General features: G+C 38.7%; 2 protein-coding genes across 2 annotated transcripts in view; both read right to left on the reverse strand.

Moving 5' to 3' along the window:
- The window catches only part of PPP4R3A (protein phosphatase 4 regulatory subunit 3A), a 38,023-nt gene extending 20,320 nt beyond the window's left edge, over positions 1-17,703 (reverse strand). The window contains exons 1-3 of the mRNA XM_010711833.1: positions 17,469-17,703; positions 10,626-10,681; positions 1,539-1,637 (exon numbers count right to left, since the gene is read on the reverse strand). Of these exons, the coding sequence (XP_010710135.1) occupies positions 1,539-1,637; positions 10,626-10,681; positions 17,469-17,610 (297 nt within the window). The 5' untranslated portion in view covers positions 17,611-17,703. The remainder of the gene's footprint in view (positions 1-1,538; positions 1,638-10,625; positions 10,682-17,468) is intronic.
- TRIP11 (thyroid hormone receptor interactor 11) overlaps positions 1-17,709 on the reverse strand; it is a 308,569-nt gene that overhangs the window by 116,483 nt on the left and 174,377 nt on the right. Inside the window, 3 exon segments of the mRNA XM_031553780.1 lie at positions 1,539-1,637; positions 10,626-10,681; positions 17,469-17,687. Coding sequence (XP_031409640.1) covers positions 1,539-1,637; positions 10,626-10,681; positions 17,469-17,687 — 374 coding nt within the window.

A 17,709-nucleotide genomic window follows, 5' to 3' on the forward strand; every position in this document is an offset into this window, starting at 1 on the left:
AAAAAAAAAAAAAAAAAATCTGGGAGAAGTAATATTCATGGCTAACAGCAGGCCCATACATAGATTAAAATCTACAGTGCTGTTAAAGGCCACTTATTCTTCTGTTTCTTCACCATCAACCACTTACAGTGTAAGTGGTATCAAAGTTTTCCTTTAAGAAAAAGCTGTAACAACTGAGGAAGCATAAGATCTTGAAAGTACACAAGACAAAAATACATCCTGTTTTGAGGCCATGCTATTGTAAAGAAACTGGATTCTTACAAAAATACTAGCTCTTTATTTAGAGGCTAAGGAAGCTGGGCTTCTTATCTGGGTGTTTCCCAAGAACACAATTTCCCCTCTCCCCCATTTTGTTTCTGCCCCCAACTTTTGGTCCTTTTAACTGCCGAGGTTCCTGAAAATGCTTCTATACTTATTTACAAAATGGTAAAGCATTGAAAAGACTCAGGAGTTAAAAAAAAGGATCTAGCCACAAGCAGTTATGAAGCCTGATTTCTTTTGCTTTATTTCTGAACTCAGAGAAATTAAGGTACAGGCAGAGAGAATTATGTAGTAGTTGAACAGCACAAAGAGGGAACGCATAAGGAAGGAATTATTAGGAAAAAAACAGAGAAATTCCACCTAATGTAGCATAGCAATTAAGAAAAGTTGTAAGGCTTGGAATTAATTAAGAAAATAATGAAATAAAAACAAAACCAATAAGTGACAAACTGAACCACTATCATTGAATATACTGACTAACTTCTTCTGGGTATTGGTCAATATTTAATAACTGAGCACGTCCTGTAACAACACTGTTTCAGTGACTATATAGACAGCAACTTCTAGTGATAAAACACTGTAAGTTAACTAGCACATGTTAAAATGTCTGCATGCTACATATGAACTGCCTCATTCTTTAAACCATAAGAATCATAGCTCTGAGGTGATAACACAGACATAAAGAGCTGTCTCCTACTTCAACTACAAAATCATTCTTTCACCACCTGACAGTCAACAGAAGCAGTGCTACGTTTACATGAGTTTCTCTTGGAAAGTCAATACTGCTCTCACATGAACTAGAAGGATAAGGGAGAAAGAAGAATGAAAAATGGAGAAAAAGAAACATATAAAAATTATAGTCAAATTCATAAGAAATATATTACAAAATCAACTAAGAACTTGCACATTCTTCTCTCTACAAGAGAAGTTTAGAAGGAATTTTTTCCCTTCTAGTCAACCAGCAAAAAAAGTTAATTTTGAGATTGTTGGGAAACTTGCTGAGCACTCAGTTTGATGCTACACCTCCTTAGAAGGTAAGAGATCTACAAAGTTATGTTGAGCAAAATTATCTGAAAAAGCTCTAAAAAAAATGTTCATATTGGATTTCTGGGGGAAAGTTTTCAAACTCAAACACGCAAAATTTAGGGAAGGTGGAGAAGAGGGCAGTTTTGTTTTCATTTTCTATCTACTCTGTGCACACTCACCTCTTAGAATAGACTACAAATTTTGAACAAAAAATGATTTTGGTGCCTCAGCCTTTCATTTATCAAACTTACCTGACATATTTTTTCCCATATTTCATCACATCCTGCTTTTTCTTGAAAGCTAAGTGCCAAATCATAGTTTTCAGCTTCAGACCACACAATCAAGGTATCCTGTAAAGAGAGGAGAAGCATTTTCATTTCAGGCGATTTATGTTAGGTTTTCCAAGACCAAACTATGCTTAAAGAGTAAAATTTTAAAATAAGGATAGCTTGACACTTACTTACAACAGGACGGTATTACAGAGCAAATGTAATCATCCTACTCTCATTCTTCAGATTAAAAATATTTCTGCATAAGTCAGAATAAGCAACTTCTAAAATAACTTGGAAAGTTTTAGGTCACAATTCATGCAATCATAAAATTGCTAATCTCAAAAGGCTCATCTATAACACCTACGTTTACCTCAGTGTATCCTCTGATAAGATACAGCACCATTAACACTGTTTTTTTTTTATACTATGTTTCAACCGGACCAAACAAAACTGCAATCTTTTATGAGATGAAAGTTAAAATCACTGTCTTGATCTCTTTTTTATCAGGCCCCAGGAAACACTGTGCTAATGTACAGAACAGCTGCTTGAAGGAAATACAAAATAGCTGCAAGAACAGATCTCTGAACACACACACACACACACACACACTTAAGTGTCTAAGAGTTTGCTTACATCTGATGCTGAACCATGCACATCATTCCAAACTGCACTTCCGAAAGGAAGATTCATTCTAGATTTGTAGACGATAACAGAGTGCTTAGCTAGACTGACTACCCAGAAACATAAGCTCCCATCTATTTATTTACTTTATTTAAACATCTATTTATTTACTTTATTTAAAAATCCACAAAAGAGATCAGAATCTGCATTACACACTGAATCAAATTTTATTTTTAAAGACTTCTGTTCTCCTGTAAGAGCTAGCTGAAATGTGGCCACATTAAAAACACACAGCCTCAAGAAATGATGTTATTTCACTCAAGGCTAAAATGTACGTTTACACGCTAACAAAAAAGAGACATCACATTTCACTGAGAATCACAAAATAGACTCTTATGGCTTCATTATACATAGCTTTTCCTTATGGTGATAATTCCTAAAGGAATTAACTTTAAATGCTTGCAAAAGCACTATAATTTGCCAGGCATGTAAAAAGTTTAAGACTGGTGATTGTTTAGGCTTAATACAATTCAAATATTAAAATGAATACTGAAGATAAGAGAGATCTTATGTCTGGATTTCAATATTCACCTACAAGAAAACTCCTGAAAATAACCATAGCTAAATAGTATGATCATCTGGCTTCATCAGGACTCAGTCAAGCAACACAACATAATCAATTTGCCATTACCAGAGCAGCTGTACTGCCACAGAGCACTGAAGGGTTTACCTTTCCATTTCCAAAGGGCTCAGGAGGAGGTGGTACACAGAAGAAAGGGATTTAGGAAGATCACTTCCAAAATACGAAAGGAAGAAGAAAGTCACAGTTAATAATTTATTCTCTGCAAGACAGGTCATGGTGCAAATACTCTGGTAATGACAGACTGACAGCATCTAGTCCTGCTGACACATGAAGAGTATAAAAAATAGTTTACAAAAATGTTGGAAGTGAAGGCCCAAAAGGAAAAAAAAATGAAGTAACAAAGGCCATTAAAGGGGTAAGAAGAAAACTGATGTTGCACCAGTCACTAAACACAGATCTATGTTCAGATACGTTTACTTTACCATCTTTTAAAAACAGTCTGTACCTTACTACAGTATGCATGCTATGCAGCAGGATCAAAAGCTAAAACTTGAGCCTGGCATCAGTGCTTATACTGCAGTGGTTTTCAAGACCAACCTCTTATCAGTAAGGACAGCATTATTTATATTAACTGCTGTCAGTTGAATGAACAGAAGCTATGAGTCTCTGAATAGAAGCCAGCATTGAACCAATACAAGACTTTTTACACTGGGAAGAGGAAGAATGGAAGGAAGGCAGGGAAAGGAAGAGTGAACTGAAAGAAACACGGGTAAGGTTACGTTTGAAAACTATGCCCACAGATGTAAAAAATTGTATTTGGCCATAGCATAGCAATACTGTTTTCTTAAACATGATCTACTAAGATGCATGGAAGTTCAAGTTGTACTTTTTCACCTCTACAAATTCTGATTCTTTTTAATTACTTCTTTGGATAGCAAAGCTAAGAACTGCAGAAACAAAGTGAACTGCAGAAAAATAATCTTCTAATTCAGTTTATTAATATTGGAAAAATATTTTCCAGTTGCCAACGTTAACAATTTCAAAGTATTCATCTGTCTCATTAGCACTTAAGGATCTCATATTATAGATCACTGTCAGTGCCTCAACAGAATTTATGAATTGCTACTTCCTGGATTCTTTCATAAGAGAATGTTTGTTTCTACACCTTTTCTTGTCTGAAAGGGGCTGTAAAAGAGAGCACAAGAAAGTGAAAAACGCACAGCAGCTTTGCATAACGTACAATTCAAAGTTTAATTTCTGTACACAGAAGCCTTTATCTATTTCCCTATGTAAAAACCCGTATTTTCTAACAATATAGAACCTATACAGATTATAATCACAAAAAGAAAAGCAGTGCAAAATTTCTGCATGTATTTTAAAGGGAAGCGACTGAAAGAAATTCCAGATGTATTCAGACAAAAATCAGGAATAAAAGACCACTTTCTGCTTGTTTTATTTAAAGGAATCTTCCTGCAAGGTCTGCAATTGTGTAACAGTGCAATTTGAGTCGACCAGTAGCTGTGCATCTCCCAGCTATGGGACAGGACTACCTACATTGCTTCTGAACACCAAATACTGTCTTGTTACTTCCAAAGCATCTGAAATTTCTTAAGACTGTTTCTTCCATCCCAAGAAACAAGAGTGTGCCTCAATGCCCTTATTAACATTAGCTACTGATCAGAGATACAAAGAGATGAGCTTTGCAAATTAGCTTACTATAAACATAACATCCCCAATCTTAGATTGCTGAGGAAGCCGTTTGGGCTCAGTCTGGTCAAAAACGTACTCATATTTTCTGCATTACATAGAAAACATTATATCTAAGACAAGGAAGTGAATGGGATAATTAAAATGAACTTTGAAATGAAATTTGTTTTTACGTCTTGTTATCAAACACAATTTAAATGTGAAACTGCAGTGTTAAACCCTACTCGTTGTGTTGAGTCATAAAACACAGACAAATGTTTTATCACCAAAACTTTTAATACTGATTGCCGTGAAAGAATCCTAGCATCCTTACTTCTCACATCTTTCAAGATGCATTAGAGCCCTTGGCAAGATTTTTGAAAAATACTATGACAATTGGGAAACTTCTTATGTATGGTTGAGCGTGCTGTTCCAAGTATGAAAAGCACTTGCTGCTTTACAACAATATTTTGACAATAGTGCCAGCTGGATGTGTCATCATTACCTTAGCACAGAGAAAATTTGTTGTTGCCTTAAAACAGTTTACAGAAATTCATCTTCACTTTCACATTATTGCTCATTATGATTGCTTAAAAATAATCTGCACTCCTAAATCTTAAGCAAGAATTCTACACATGGGCTCTTTTTAGAAGACCCACTCTCAACATTCTCATAAAAAGGTCCCAGAGGAGTTTCATTTTTTTGGTGCTCTTATAAACATACAGCCTACATCAAAACTTTTGACATTCAGTTTGGCATTTCTCTGTTGGTTGTTTATTGGCTCTGCTAGGTATGTTTGGAGAAAGCTCTGGTGGGCTAGAAAAATAGGATGTTGGGTTTTCAAAGAGCCACGACTATGAGCTACATCTTCACCTGAGATTTCATTCCCAAAAGCTAATCTTCAGCAATATTTCTGCAATAGGTTAAGCCAGCAAACCGTGGTAATTTATTTAAGCGGACAGGGCTTAGTATCTGCCAATTGATTTATTTTTGAAATAATTTCCCAAAAGATTGTTTTCCTAAATAGAAAGATGATTAAATGCACACTACCAATCTTGAATTAATCAGCAGTCATGTTTTCATTAGACATCAGATCAGTTTTATTTAACCATTAGAAGGCTGACTAACACGTGAATGCAATGCAACATACACTCTCCAAAGCAAGCCCTGGAATTCCAAAAAGAGGAATTCAAGAATAACTAGTATCTTTGCTTACTTCTGCTAGAAGATTGATTTCAGATCTCCTTCCTAATGTGGTAAGGATCAAGAACACTTATTTCTCCTCTGAAGCTCTTTTTTGTTAGCAGTAAAAATACATTTAAAACAAAAGGTGAATGCTTACTTATCTACTATCCACCCCCATGAGACTGAGGCTACAATCTGCAAGTAACTGTGCTCCAGATTGGATAGCCTTTCATCTATTTTTTTTTTTTTAATTTAAAAAGAGTGAACGAACCCCTTCCTACTGGCCCTCAAGTGCCTAAGGCCTATGACCCACTGGAAGTTCAGAGTAAGGCTGTTTCTATCCTCCTGGACAGCCTGATGGCCAGCTTGCCTTCTCTGCTGAGCCTGGACATAGCCTATATTTTACATGGCATGACAAACCATTTTTTAGAATCTTGCTACTCAACTACTTGCACACAGAAGTACAGTCCCTAACTTCCTGCTTATGAAATAAACTACTGGCACTGCCCAGGTTTGTTGAGTTACACATACATAGCTATCATGGTAGGCTGCAGCAAAGCGCTCACGTTAAAAAGTCTCACCTCATTAATGTAATGCAAATCTAATTCAGAACTGGGTTTTCTGCACTTCTTCATGCAGAACCTGGTTATCTGCATGTGCTAAGTTGTTATCTCCAAAACTGGAATAACACATCAAGGCCACATCCAGTCTTCTGGCAAAATGTTTTCTGTTAGATTCTAGGAGAGCTTCCAACAGTCAGACCTGACTTCTCCAGTTTGCCTCTTCACAGCTGCATTTCCATGGGTCAATTACATGAATAAAGTCAATTTACTCGTTCCATAACAGAGCCTCAATTCACTGACCTAGCAGCCACATCCAGCAAAATAATAGAGTTCATGGGAAAATTTGTCAAGATAAAGAACATTTGATCATTCACTTAAAATAAGTGAACCAACCACAAGCAGTCACACTCTCCTCTCTCTTTTCCTCCCACCCTGCAAAAACACACATTTTCTTACTATCACTGCTGCAATAAGCCCAAGTTTTATTGAAAGTTCCACTGTTGGTTCGCTTGCTCCTGACAGCAAGCATCAGAAGTTCATCTTCTCTGTGCATTCTAACAGTGTGCTTTTGGTTCTTTTCAAATGCATCTTTGTGATGAACAACTTTGATCTTCATCATCCAAGGGTAGACACTTTCCAGCTATGTAGCCAGTAAGCAGCACTCCGCATCAATTTAAGCTTTGTATTCTTGTGAGGAACTGAAAAGACAACTGCCAAAGCAGAGGACACAAGATGCCAAAGTCTGTAGTACAAAGACAAGACTACATGGATGTAAGCTGTAAGAAACACAAGTTTTGTTTGAGGCACAGAAAGGATGCAACTTCACCACTGGGCTACAAGATGTACATGGATGACATAAGTTTTTACCGTTCTACTGCTGAAGCACTGTCAGTGTATTAAAATGCATTCCTGACTTCACACTCCTATCAGCTTTCTCTCCAGATAAATTCTCCTTTAAGGCTGCATGGGAAGATGTGTGATGTCCTAAAATACAACTGCAATATTCTTTTTATTGAATAAGAATCACTTGTTTGAGAACAACCTCTCTGTGACTACTAACACCCACAAATTATATCATTTTAACCTTTACAAAAAATTGAGAATAGCATTAAAAAAAAAATAAATCAGCAGTGTAAACAGAAGTCTATCGAAAGACTTTACCAGGACATAACAATTAAAAGTAAATACAGAAAATAAATTGTATATATATATATATATAAAATGTTAATGTTTAAATTATATATATATACACAACAGAACAAGAAAACTGAGTATTCAACATGCAGACCAGGTACCATATACTGTAGCTAAAACCCACTTACTAAACAGAAATTGCTTTTAAGCTGTGTGCTACAGAATTAAATCCAATATATTTCATAAAGTTGTTGTACCATTATATGTTTTGTTGGTATCATCATTATAAAATGATAACGTACAGGAATACAAGTGGCTGTTCAGTTTAGAAGTGTTCTGCCTGCAAATATTACTTAATAAGTCCTTTTTTTGGAGCCATGGGATGTTAATTTCTCAAGCTTTCTTACTGTCCTGAGTTATGCTAAGCCACGTGATAGCAGGTTAAATCTGGGAAGACTGAGGATCAGGCTGTGCAAGCTGAAGTAGCTCAGTACTATGTTGACTTACAAAGAGCAGCAGTCCCAGAGCAGGTCTCAAGATCTGCCCAGTATGCTGCCCAGGAAAAGAGTGTGCAGTTATACCTACCACCATTTATATTAATATTTATATCCAGACAGAAACCTGAATATGCCAAAATAAGTAGCAAGCATTGCTTACAATCCTAAAAAACAAGAAATCTAAAGCAGACAGTTTGATAAGTTTTGACTTGAAGTTCAGATTCGCAGTGTTTTCCTTTGTTTTTTGTAGTCTCCATGGATGTTTTACATGCCAAGAGACAGGAGGGAGCAAAGCAAACTTCTACTCAGATCCTCATCATTATTTTTACAAACAAGGATCTGAGCTGGGCAGTTACCACAAAACATACATATGTAAACCCTAATTGCATAACTTGTAATATTTGCAATTCAAGAAACAATCTTTTTCATGCTGGCAACAGTGCTGCAGAATAGGCAGAAGGTGCTTATGTTGGTGGAAAAAACCTTCACTGTTCATCACAAAAGATGTTCATACGCATGTTGAAGAACACAGGGCAACTGACAGAGGAAGTACTTCCCAGATACTTATTTATCACACCTCATTCCTTCCAACAACAAATCAGGTTCAGTAGAAGACTTTCTTCTTACGAGCTTCATGTTAGTCTGGATGGAAGTCAGAACTCATCCCCTCATTGCATCAGATACTAAAATGCCACATGCTAAGTTGTTATGGTAAGAACAATTTCAGTGCGTGGCTGTGCTCCCCTTTAAAAGGGCAGGTTTCTCCTCACAGTAAAAATTTACAATAAAAATCCAGAAAGAACATCTCACTGAAAGGTTACTCTGCAGATTCAAGTCTTGAGTTCCTACAATATTTTACTGAAATTGCCAGAGAGCAACTGACAACTGCAGGCAAACTCAGAATTCTTCTACTGCACAGTTCCATCAGTGGATCTTGTGTGAGTTGATTTGAAACTTCTGCTGATGTGCAGAGAAAACCAGTTCAGAAAATGTGTTGGAGTACCAAAGTTGATTTTCTTTTGTTTTAGTGAGTTCAGACAGTTCAAAATTGTGAGGAACTCAGCTGGAAAGAAGCAGCTCCTTATTTCAGCAGCCATGCTCCAACCCTAGCTCACATGGAATCATGTTTAAATTATGAACTTGGCTTTTACTGAGCAAAAGGATGTGTGTACCTCACTTGAAAAACAATGTGCCGCAAAGTAGGGTTACTACACACACCCTACTACACATACCAAAGATTTGGTATTTCTAAGGCTCAGAGTAGAACCCTGAATTCAATGAAAGGCTGCACTGCTTAAACAGTGAACACAATCGGTCTATAAATTTCTGTCCACATAGCATTCGGAAGCTTTAGGACTGGCACTTTCCATTTTCCAGCAAAGAAAGTGCTCATCTGGTATGTCAGATTTATGTTTAATATTTTTATTTCTCTGTTTTGCCATGTTTTTTGCAATCATCAGTATCATATTTGCTTAGCTCTAGGTTACAATACACACCCTAACTAGCAGTAAGCAGAAGGTGTACTGCTTTTGTACTGACAGGCACGTGTGGTGGTTTACACTGATCTTACAATTTTATGCCTACTTTGAGGAGGCTTCACACTTGATCTGACAAAGTCTGTTGACACAAAGTTAGCCCCTCAAAGCTCTTTGAGCAGATTTGAACCAGCAAAACAAGTTTATTTTAGATCAGCACTCTATGCCACAAAGCTGTGAGATATTCAACATTATTTTAGGAGTCCTAAAGCTGGAGCTACTCTGCCACAGAACCATGACCTCAAGCCAGGGAGGATTACAACTAAGAGCTAGTTTGCTTAGCATTTTTGCTGGTCTTGTCCTTACTTACACCCTGCAATTGATTCTCCACGCCACGCTGCCCTTATCAGTTGTTCAGTACTGACTGTTTATATAGCGTGTGATGAATTATATCAAGGAGCAGATACAGAGTAAACTCAAAATATTTCCAAGAAGGGATGCTTTTAACCCAGACGGGTTCTACTCATTTTTAGCATGCAAGCCTGCAAACAGCTGTAGCCACTGAACCGCCACAACTGCCTGCGAGCAAAACTGAACTGCATCCATGCTTCTAAGGAAACACTCCTCAGTCTTCAGCTTAAACAGTTTAAAACGTTCAGTGCTCCTGACAGGATTTTAGCAGTCTGAGATGATGACCAGACGGGCAACAAAATACAATTTGGTTCAGCCTTTTCAGTCCCTAAGAGTACTCTGCAGCATCCATCTCAGTAAGATCAGCATCCTACAGTCTGCTTCTCCTCATCCACCTACAAAGCATTCTTTAGGAGCCTCACAAAGTGTGTCTTAAATAACTGAAGTGAGGTGCAGGCTACAGCTGGGAAGTTACTTTGATGCACATGGTATGCTTTGAAGCAATATTAACCCATATCCATCTTTCAAGTAAAAGCCAAAAGAAAGGTGTACGTATAGTTTTAAAGAATTCTAGTCTTCTCTTAAAGAAATCACATTGAAAGCTGCAATATCAGAAATATTAAGAAAAAAGCCAGATAGTGTTAAGTTTCAGATACTATAATCCTCTGGAACCTCAGCTAATTAGTGACTATCACAACTGTGCTTTGTCCATTTCACCCACAGAATTTTTGTGTGTGTCTGTGCACAAGCAGGACAGGTAACTTCACAAGAACACTCAGAAATGCTGAGCACTACTTTGTTTCCTATTGGGGGTACCAGAACATACAATATCAATTGCAATAGAGATAAATCTAACTATTTCTGATGTTAAAAAACAACCATTAAAAGTGAAGAAAAGACAGTATGTTTACCTGTTGCTTCTGGTACGCCGTATTCGGGTTAATTTTGGACTCCAAAAGAAGAGAACCTAGAAAGAAAAGTTCCATTTATTTACATGTGTACTAAAATTTCAATCTCATCACGATTTTTCTGAACACTCTTCTCCAAGGTGGGTATTAACATCTTCCCTCCCAGCAACAGACAGACTTAATCCATATTCTACAACTTCATCTTTCATTTTTCCCCTCGAAGATATTTTTCACATAAACAGAACATTGAGGAGCATCTGAGACTCTGCCACACTGAAATAAAACCTCCTTCTGCATAAGCACCAATGTTGATGTAAGTCCAGCTTAGCTTGGAGGACTGACCTTGCTGGAAAAACAACAAAACATTTTTATTTGCTTTTATCTGTGGGCACATCACATCCCTCATCCACCTTACTGTTCAGCTGCCAGCAAGTGAGGAACTGTGACAACCAGGACCTCAGCGTAGGCATCTGCAGTGCTTCATTCAACATACATGACAAATAGACTGACAGTGCAAAGTGTCTGTAACTGAAGCATAAGCCTCAGGTATCCCTTAGAGGCACTCTTCCATTCATTTACCAGTTTACATTTATTCTTCAGTAGAAATTCAAACTATCAACTACTGAGTTACATAACAGTTCTAAGGTAGTGTTATATTTGTTACCAAAACATTTGCCAACTGAAGCAATCTTAAGTAGTCTCCCAAAATCTCAGTAAAACAAAAAATGAAATGCTTCAACCACCTCAAACAGAGAAGCACAAGAATTTGAAGGCATGACAGCCAAACAATTTACTTGAAGAACATACTTGGAACTGGAAACACTATTTCTAAATACCACAGTAGAATCAACTTGTTGTACAGATTATGGCTCGGTAGGTTTCATTATTTGAAGTGTGTGCCATTCATAAATCCACATCAAAAATACCCCCAAACCAACACTTGCTGACCAAGTGTCACCATACCAAACCCTGTAAGTTACATTTACAAATCAATATGCACCACTCTAGTGGAACTGCTGCTAATTAATGGAAGACGTTAGGTTGGAGGAGGTGAAGGAAGAGAGACTGATGAATCTGATCACAGAATTTCACTCACTAAAACAGAGGACCATTAAAGAACAGCAAATATCAGAAGAGTTCCTTGTCTGTAGGACAATAAAGGTTATTACTTAATGAACCTAGAAGCTTTAACAAAAGCTTTGATGTTCACTGTAGAATTGTAAGGCTCAGATTTTTTCTTCTTTTTTTTTCTTTTTATTTTTTTTTTTAAACTTTACATGTGACTGCTGCTTCTATCTGATTTCTTAGGAAGAATTGCATGCAGAGCAGCAGCATTCAGGAACCATGCTGACTTAAGGAGATGTGCCTGCCTCACGCTGCCCTTACAAGAGTTGCTTACAAATCCAGATACAATCCAACAATGAAACTGAGCTAAATGGCCCTCAAGAGGGAAACAGAAGACACAAAAATAAGACAAAAAACAAAAACCCTACCTCCAATAAAAAAAAAAAAAACAATATATACCATCCTTTCTTTCTCAGAGCTTCTCCATTTTTTAACCCACATCAATTAAACTGCTTCGGTAACAGAGCTGAAGCCTGAGAGCACAGTTACAGAAAAAACACAACTACAGAGCTAAGACAAAGAAGGAAAACTTTGAGGATGAGCTATAGTGATGAATCCAATGCACATATGGTACTCAGGCCACAGTTTCAGGCTTCAAACGTTGGGTTTGCCTAGAGAATACCTATACACAATGCTCCTCTTGCTGTTACCACCATCAGCTAAAAGGAGTAAGCATTTCTCTTCCATCTTTCTTTCAGTTTCAAACTCCCAGCTTCAACTAAAGCGTTAGAATGCTACCTCGTGCTCCTAACTTCATTGACTGTCTTCTAGGAAGTCTTCTGTCGAGTAATAATAGCAGCAAACATGAATGAGAATCCTGCAAGATTACAAGCAATTGATATTTCAACACCATTCTTAGTTCTGAAAAAGCACGCAGACATGGAAATCCTGAAATCAGCATAAAGTCACATGACTCAAATTCCACGTCTGACATAATACAATTTAAAAAAATCCTGAAGACAACTCAAACCAGACAGTACATCTTCCAGGCTGGAAGCAGACGTCAGAAAATGGCTTCTTTAATGGACTGGCCACAAAGGAGCACTTCTTCCCTTCCAAACCTGATGCCTGCAGGAAAGACAAATCAAGCCTTATAAGGCTTGACTAGCTCCTCACTCCCATATGATTCAACTTATTCCTCACCACTCTGGACAATAACTAGAAAAATATGAACTCAGAAATAGAAATGTACTGAAGTGTAAACTGCACCCTACAGCCTGTAACAGCTATGAGTCCATCCTTCTGGATAAACTGATGCACTGTTTGTGCAATTCAGGCTCCAAAAAGGGTTCAAGTCAAAATTAAAATTAAAAAAAATAAATGACTGGCTATTCCAGAAGTTAGGTCAGTAAGCTTATTTTTCTGCAGTAGCTTTTACAGAATCAGGCCCTTTCCCAGTAGGAGACTACCATAGGCCTGATACTCACTTCTGGGAAGCAGGCAACAGTAACAACACAAGTGTGTTCCTTAGAAAAATGTTATGAAGTTCAATATACCACAGTTTCAATTCCTAAATACCAATCAACAGGCTTATTCTTTCTCTTGTCAGAAAGTTATTTTTCTGTTGGTAATATCCTAGAACATATCAGGACTATCCAAACTACTTCATACCAACACAATTTCATCTCATTTCCCAATGACTTTATTCAAAGAGAATAAAGACCTGAAAAATCACCCAAATATAAACAATGTTTTTAAATAAATCACCTCACGGTTATACAGACCTACTTGTTCTCTAAATTACAACCTTAAGTGAATTTGCAGAGGTAACTGCAGAACAAAAGTGCCTGAAAGTAAAACTTGAAACCACCACTGATGGCAGAATTCTCTTAGTTGCCACTGTAATGCAGTGCAGCACAGCTATATTCGTTTGGCTTTTTTTTTGTTGTTAGTGCAACAAAGTCATTCTGTGATGTGACTTTGTACACAGGGAATGGTTTGCTCAAAAGAAACTACATAAACAATGCTATTTTAGAAGACACTTAACATCAAATGTCCCAAAGCAGTAGACCTCAACAACAGAACTGCAGAATTGTTTTCAATATATGCATGTGGAGGAGACCTGCTGGTAAGGAATACTGCTCCTCTCCCATGGAATTTACTTGGATCTATTTTCACAGGAAAGAGAGGAAAAGACAGGAAGACTGTCACTCATTTCCTTCTAAGAGAATAAAAGCTGTTTAATGCTGAAAAGATTTCCATACTTCTGTTAGTTTTCCCCCTATAGGAAGCATCTTCATTTTAAAACAGATTAACAACAGAACTCCTGAACATATGCTCCAAAAACGTGGCAGAGAAGGCACCTGAAAAACCCATCCACTGTACTTCCACTTGGGAAGAGGAAAGGTATGTTTTACCTATTTTTGGTTGTTGTTGTTCTAAAACTTGCAAAAAGCAATACTTTTCTAGGAAAGGTCTGTGGCAGGAGACTTTTATTCAAAAATTGAGCTGCTTCCCTGAACAAGTGCCCAAGCACTTGTTGCACACCAGCCTTACTGGCTTAGTACCCCTAACAGCAGTAGCAGCGTGCTTGTAAAAGAAGAAAAAAAAAAAACAAACACAAAACAAACAAAGAAACACCCAGAAAAGGTGTAAGACATTCAGGGTCAAGTCTACCAGTTTCTGTGCCATTTTCCTTAAAAAAATAAAAATAAAATAAAATGTAAGCCCTTGAGTCTGTATAAAAGGAAAGCAACAAGAAGATGGCAAGGCAATATGGCCTCCAATAGGGGAGCTCATTCTGGCTTGTCAAAGTGGGGTCACTCGACTGGTAAGCATTTCTTAAAAGTTTAAGCTTTCAAACTGTCCTAAGTTAGCTGAACAGAAGGTCACTCCAAGGGTCACCTCAGTTATCTGGACTCGGGACATAAAGGGATCTGAAACCACACAGACATTTCAAGAACCAGTCAGGCCACAGCAGTCTAAAGAAAAAAATATAGGAAATCACTCCAAATTTCCTGCAATGACTCCAATGGTGCCTGGGAACACGACAGACACCTCAGTAACACAAACCGCTCATCTCCTCTAAATTCTTTTAAGTCTATGTTAAAGACAACAAAAACTCTACAGATAAGAAGTGAGTAGAACTGCAGCTTCTTTATTACTCCAATTCAGCATGCTAGCTTACCTTGGACTTGGCATAATGACTCCAACTCTTATCTGAATACCCTGACCCCATCATAAGAACCCAACCATCTGTACAGCAGCCATGGAGCTGCACAACTGGGAGACTGAAGGATGTGCCAGCCTACACAGCCAGCCACTTGAGCTCAGCTGCTGCTGGCATGCAGACAGTGGAACCAGGGTGAGAATTTCCAGTGCAGAGGGGAACCACTGCTCACAGCCCCCACTCAGGAAGCAGAGCCCTCAGCTTCGGTCAGATCCCAGCTTCCCAGACAGCTTCCTGGAGCACACCAGCAAGAACAAGCAACGTGCACAGGATGAATCTCAGCACAAACACTAGGAAAAGCTAGTTTATAAAAGGAGGAAGGAAGAATTTCATTGTGGAAAGAGGAGGAGCTGACAGAGACAATACAAGAACTAAACGGAAACATGGAGGTAATGCTATATAGGTCAGGTTCCTAGTGCTTGCACAGTTTTGGGAACCAGAAGCTACTGACTTTTAGTTAAAAAAAAAAGCATGTGAGGGAACACCAACTGCACAGTACCTGAAACACGTGCTTTTAAGTTTGGCATTACCTTTTCCTAAATCATTTGCTCACATTTAATAATGACAGAATTTGTTTTCTTTAATCCACAAATCAGATTTTGTGAGGTGTTAACACAAGCAAGTTAGAAAAAAAAAACCTGGCCTATTAATAGAGCGCACACTTATCCAAGCCAGACAGATACTACTGACTAAATTAAGAACTTACACACTGCACGTTATTCGCTACTCCTGAAGCATGAGCTGAGACAGGTCTGATGTGTGTAAGCTATTGGGCGTATTTCTGTGTACTAAGAGCAATTACCATGCGTGAGCACACTGTTCTGATCAAAGTGCCTTAGTTACGCAGCACAAAGCATAACTTGGTGTTTCTTTTGGGGTCCTTTACACCAAGTTATGCTTTCCATCTTATAGATTGTTCACTTATAACAAGGAAGCTGGCAGCAACAACCCAACTGTGGCTCAAATCAGTCTTACCACTCAAAGCCAAGAGATCTTAGTGTGAAATGGACTATTTCTTCACAAGAAACTCGTGGACTGCAGTCCTTTCACTCTCTTTCCCAAGAGGAACAAAAATAAGTAAATTAAGAAATTGATTAGCATGTAACAGACATGACGGTTTTTAAACCACCACTAACAGAGCTCCTGAGTGCAGCAGCAGCAGGGACAGCAAGGGCTGTATCCACAACAAAATACATGGCAACCCAAGGTTTGTCTGAAAGTACAGTGATAATCTCCTCACCTCCCTCCCCGACGTTCAAATTAAACAAAGTTTCTTTCCATTCTGAGTGTTTTCTCTTACACTAGATAACTGGTCAGACTAAGAAGGCAGCTTCTTCATTGTAAAATACATGAATAAAAACCTCAGAATCACAGGTTGGTTGAAACCTCAGGTTTGGTTGAAAGGGGCCTTAAATATCACCTAGTTCCAACCCCCCAAAATAGGCACCAATTGAATTTTTCAAGTATAATTAAGAAACTACAAAACCCTGAGATTCATAGTTAATCAGAAGACCAAATATCAAAAACCTGCTCAGATTCAAGTTTGTTCCTCCACATCAGCTTATTATCTGTTTGCTGCACAGATTTTGGTAGTTTGACAGAACTTTCACAAACAGTGAGAATCAGTGATGGTCAAGGTGCTTTTCATCCTAGTTTCTACAATGAAAAAAAACCACGGAAGAAAAATGAAAGGTCATCTGTTAGTGGTCACAATTCACTGGACACAGCTGCACACTTAAAGCACAGAGGCATGCACTGAGAGACATTACTAGCAAAAATTACATCCCAGATATTCTAAAACATATAATTTAAAACCTGACCATAGCATTCACTCCACCAACAATCAAGAGTAGTTCAAAAGCATCTACTGTAGACACTACTACTTAGCCTGCAGTAAATTTTCTCGTAAGAAGTGAGGGAAATGGATAACGCATCACTCTACTTACATGAGATCTAGAGCCAGTTAAGAACTGAGATACTATTCCATGAGGAGAAAAAAAAAGTGTGCTATTCTGTCCATTCTTTTCAACTACAACTGCACTTTGCTAACTGCTGATAGATGGTAGGATACCTTAATTTTCAGAAAAAAGGAGAGAGTGAAAGAGAGGAAAGAAATGGGTATTAGACTGATTCTTTAAGAGGTCATCAGGTGACTGAAAAACACGATTTGAGTCTGAGCACTTCATCCAGGAGGGATCATTTCCAGAAACACCTGAGGACAGGTAGATCACAGCGATCAGTTCTGAAGCGGGAGCATGTCGGGCATCTGGAGATGGATGACGAGATGCCCACACCCGCACAGGGCTCACAACCAGACCTGACCGCGTTGGTATGAAACACAGCGTATTCACCGTGAACCCAATGCCTACTACGCCCGCACTCGATGGCAGCCTCCGTGTTTCCCCCACGCGGAGTAAGAAGAGCGAACAACGCCTGAAGCCCGCTCGCTTGTAGTTAGCACGTTTGAATTACGCTGCGAAACACAGACACACAAAGCTAAGCCCAGGGCTTTCCAAAGCAGCACGAGGCCGCAGAGCGCGGCGCGCACTCACCATCGCTCTCCGCCCTGACTAGCAGGGACATGCCCTTCAGCCGCTCCACGTAGCAGGAGGACACATGCCCCGTGCCTCGATCGTCCCACTGCCGGTCCTCGTTCAGCGTGTAAACCTTCACCCTGCGCCGGGTGTCAGTCATCGTGCCGCCGGCACCGCGGCCACCGCGCCGCTTCGCGAAGGCCGAGGGAGCGTTCGGGCGGCCGGGGGCCGGGCCCCCTCGCGGGGCGGCGGGAAGGAG

This window comes from Meleagris gallopavo, chromosome 5 (assembly GCF_000146605.3).
Source record: "Meleagris gallopavo isolate NT-WF06-2002-E0010 breed Aviagen turkey brand Nicholas breeding stock chromosome 5, Turkey_5.1, whole genome shotgun sequence".
Classification (NCBI taxonomy): domain Eukaryota; kingdom Metazoa; phylum Chordata; class Aves; order Galliformes; family Phasianidae; genus Meleagris; species Meleagris gallopavo.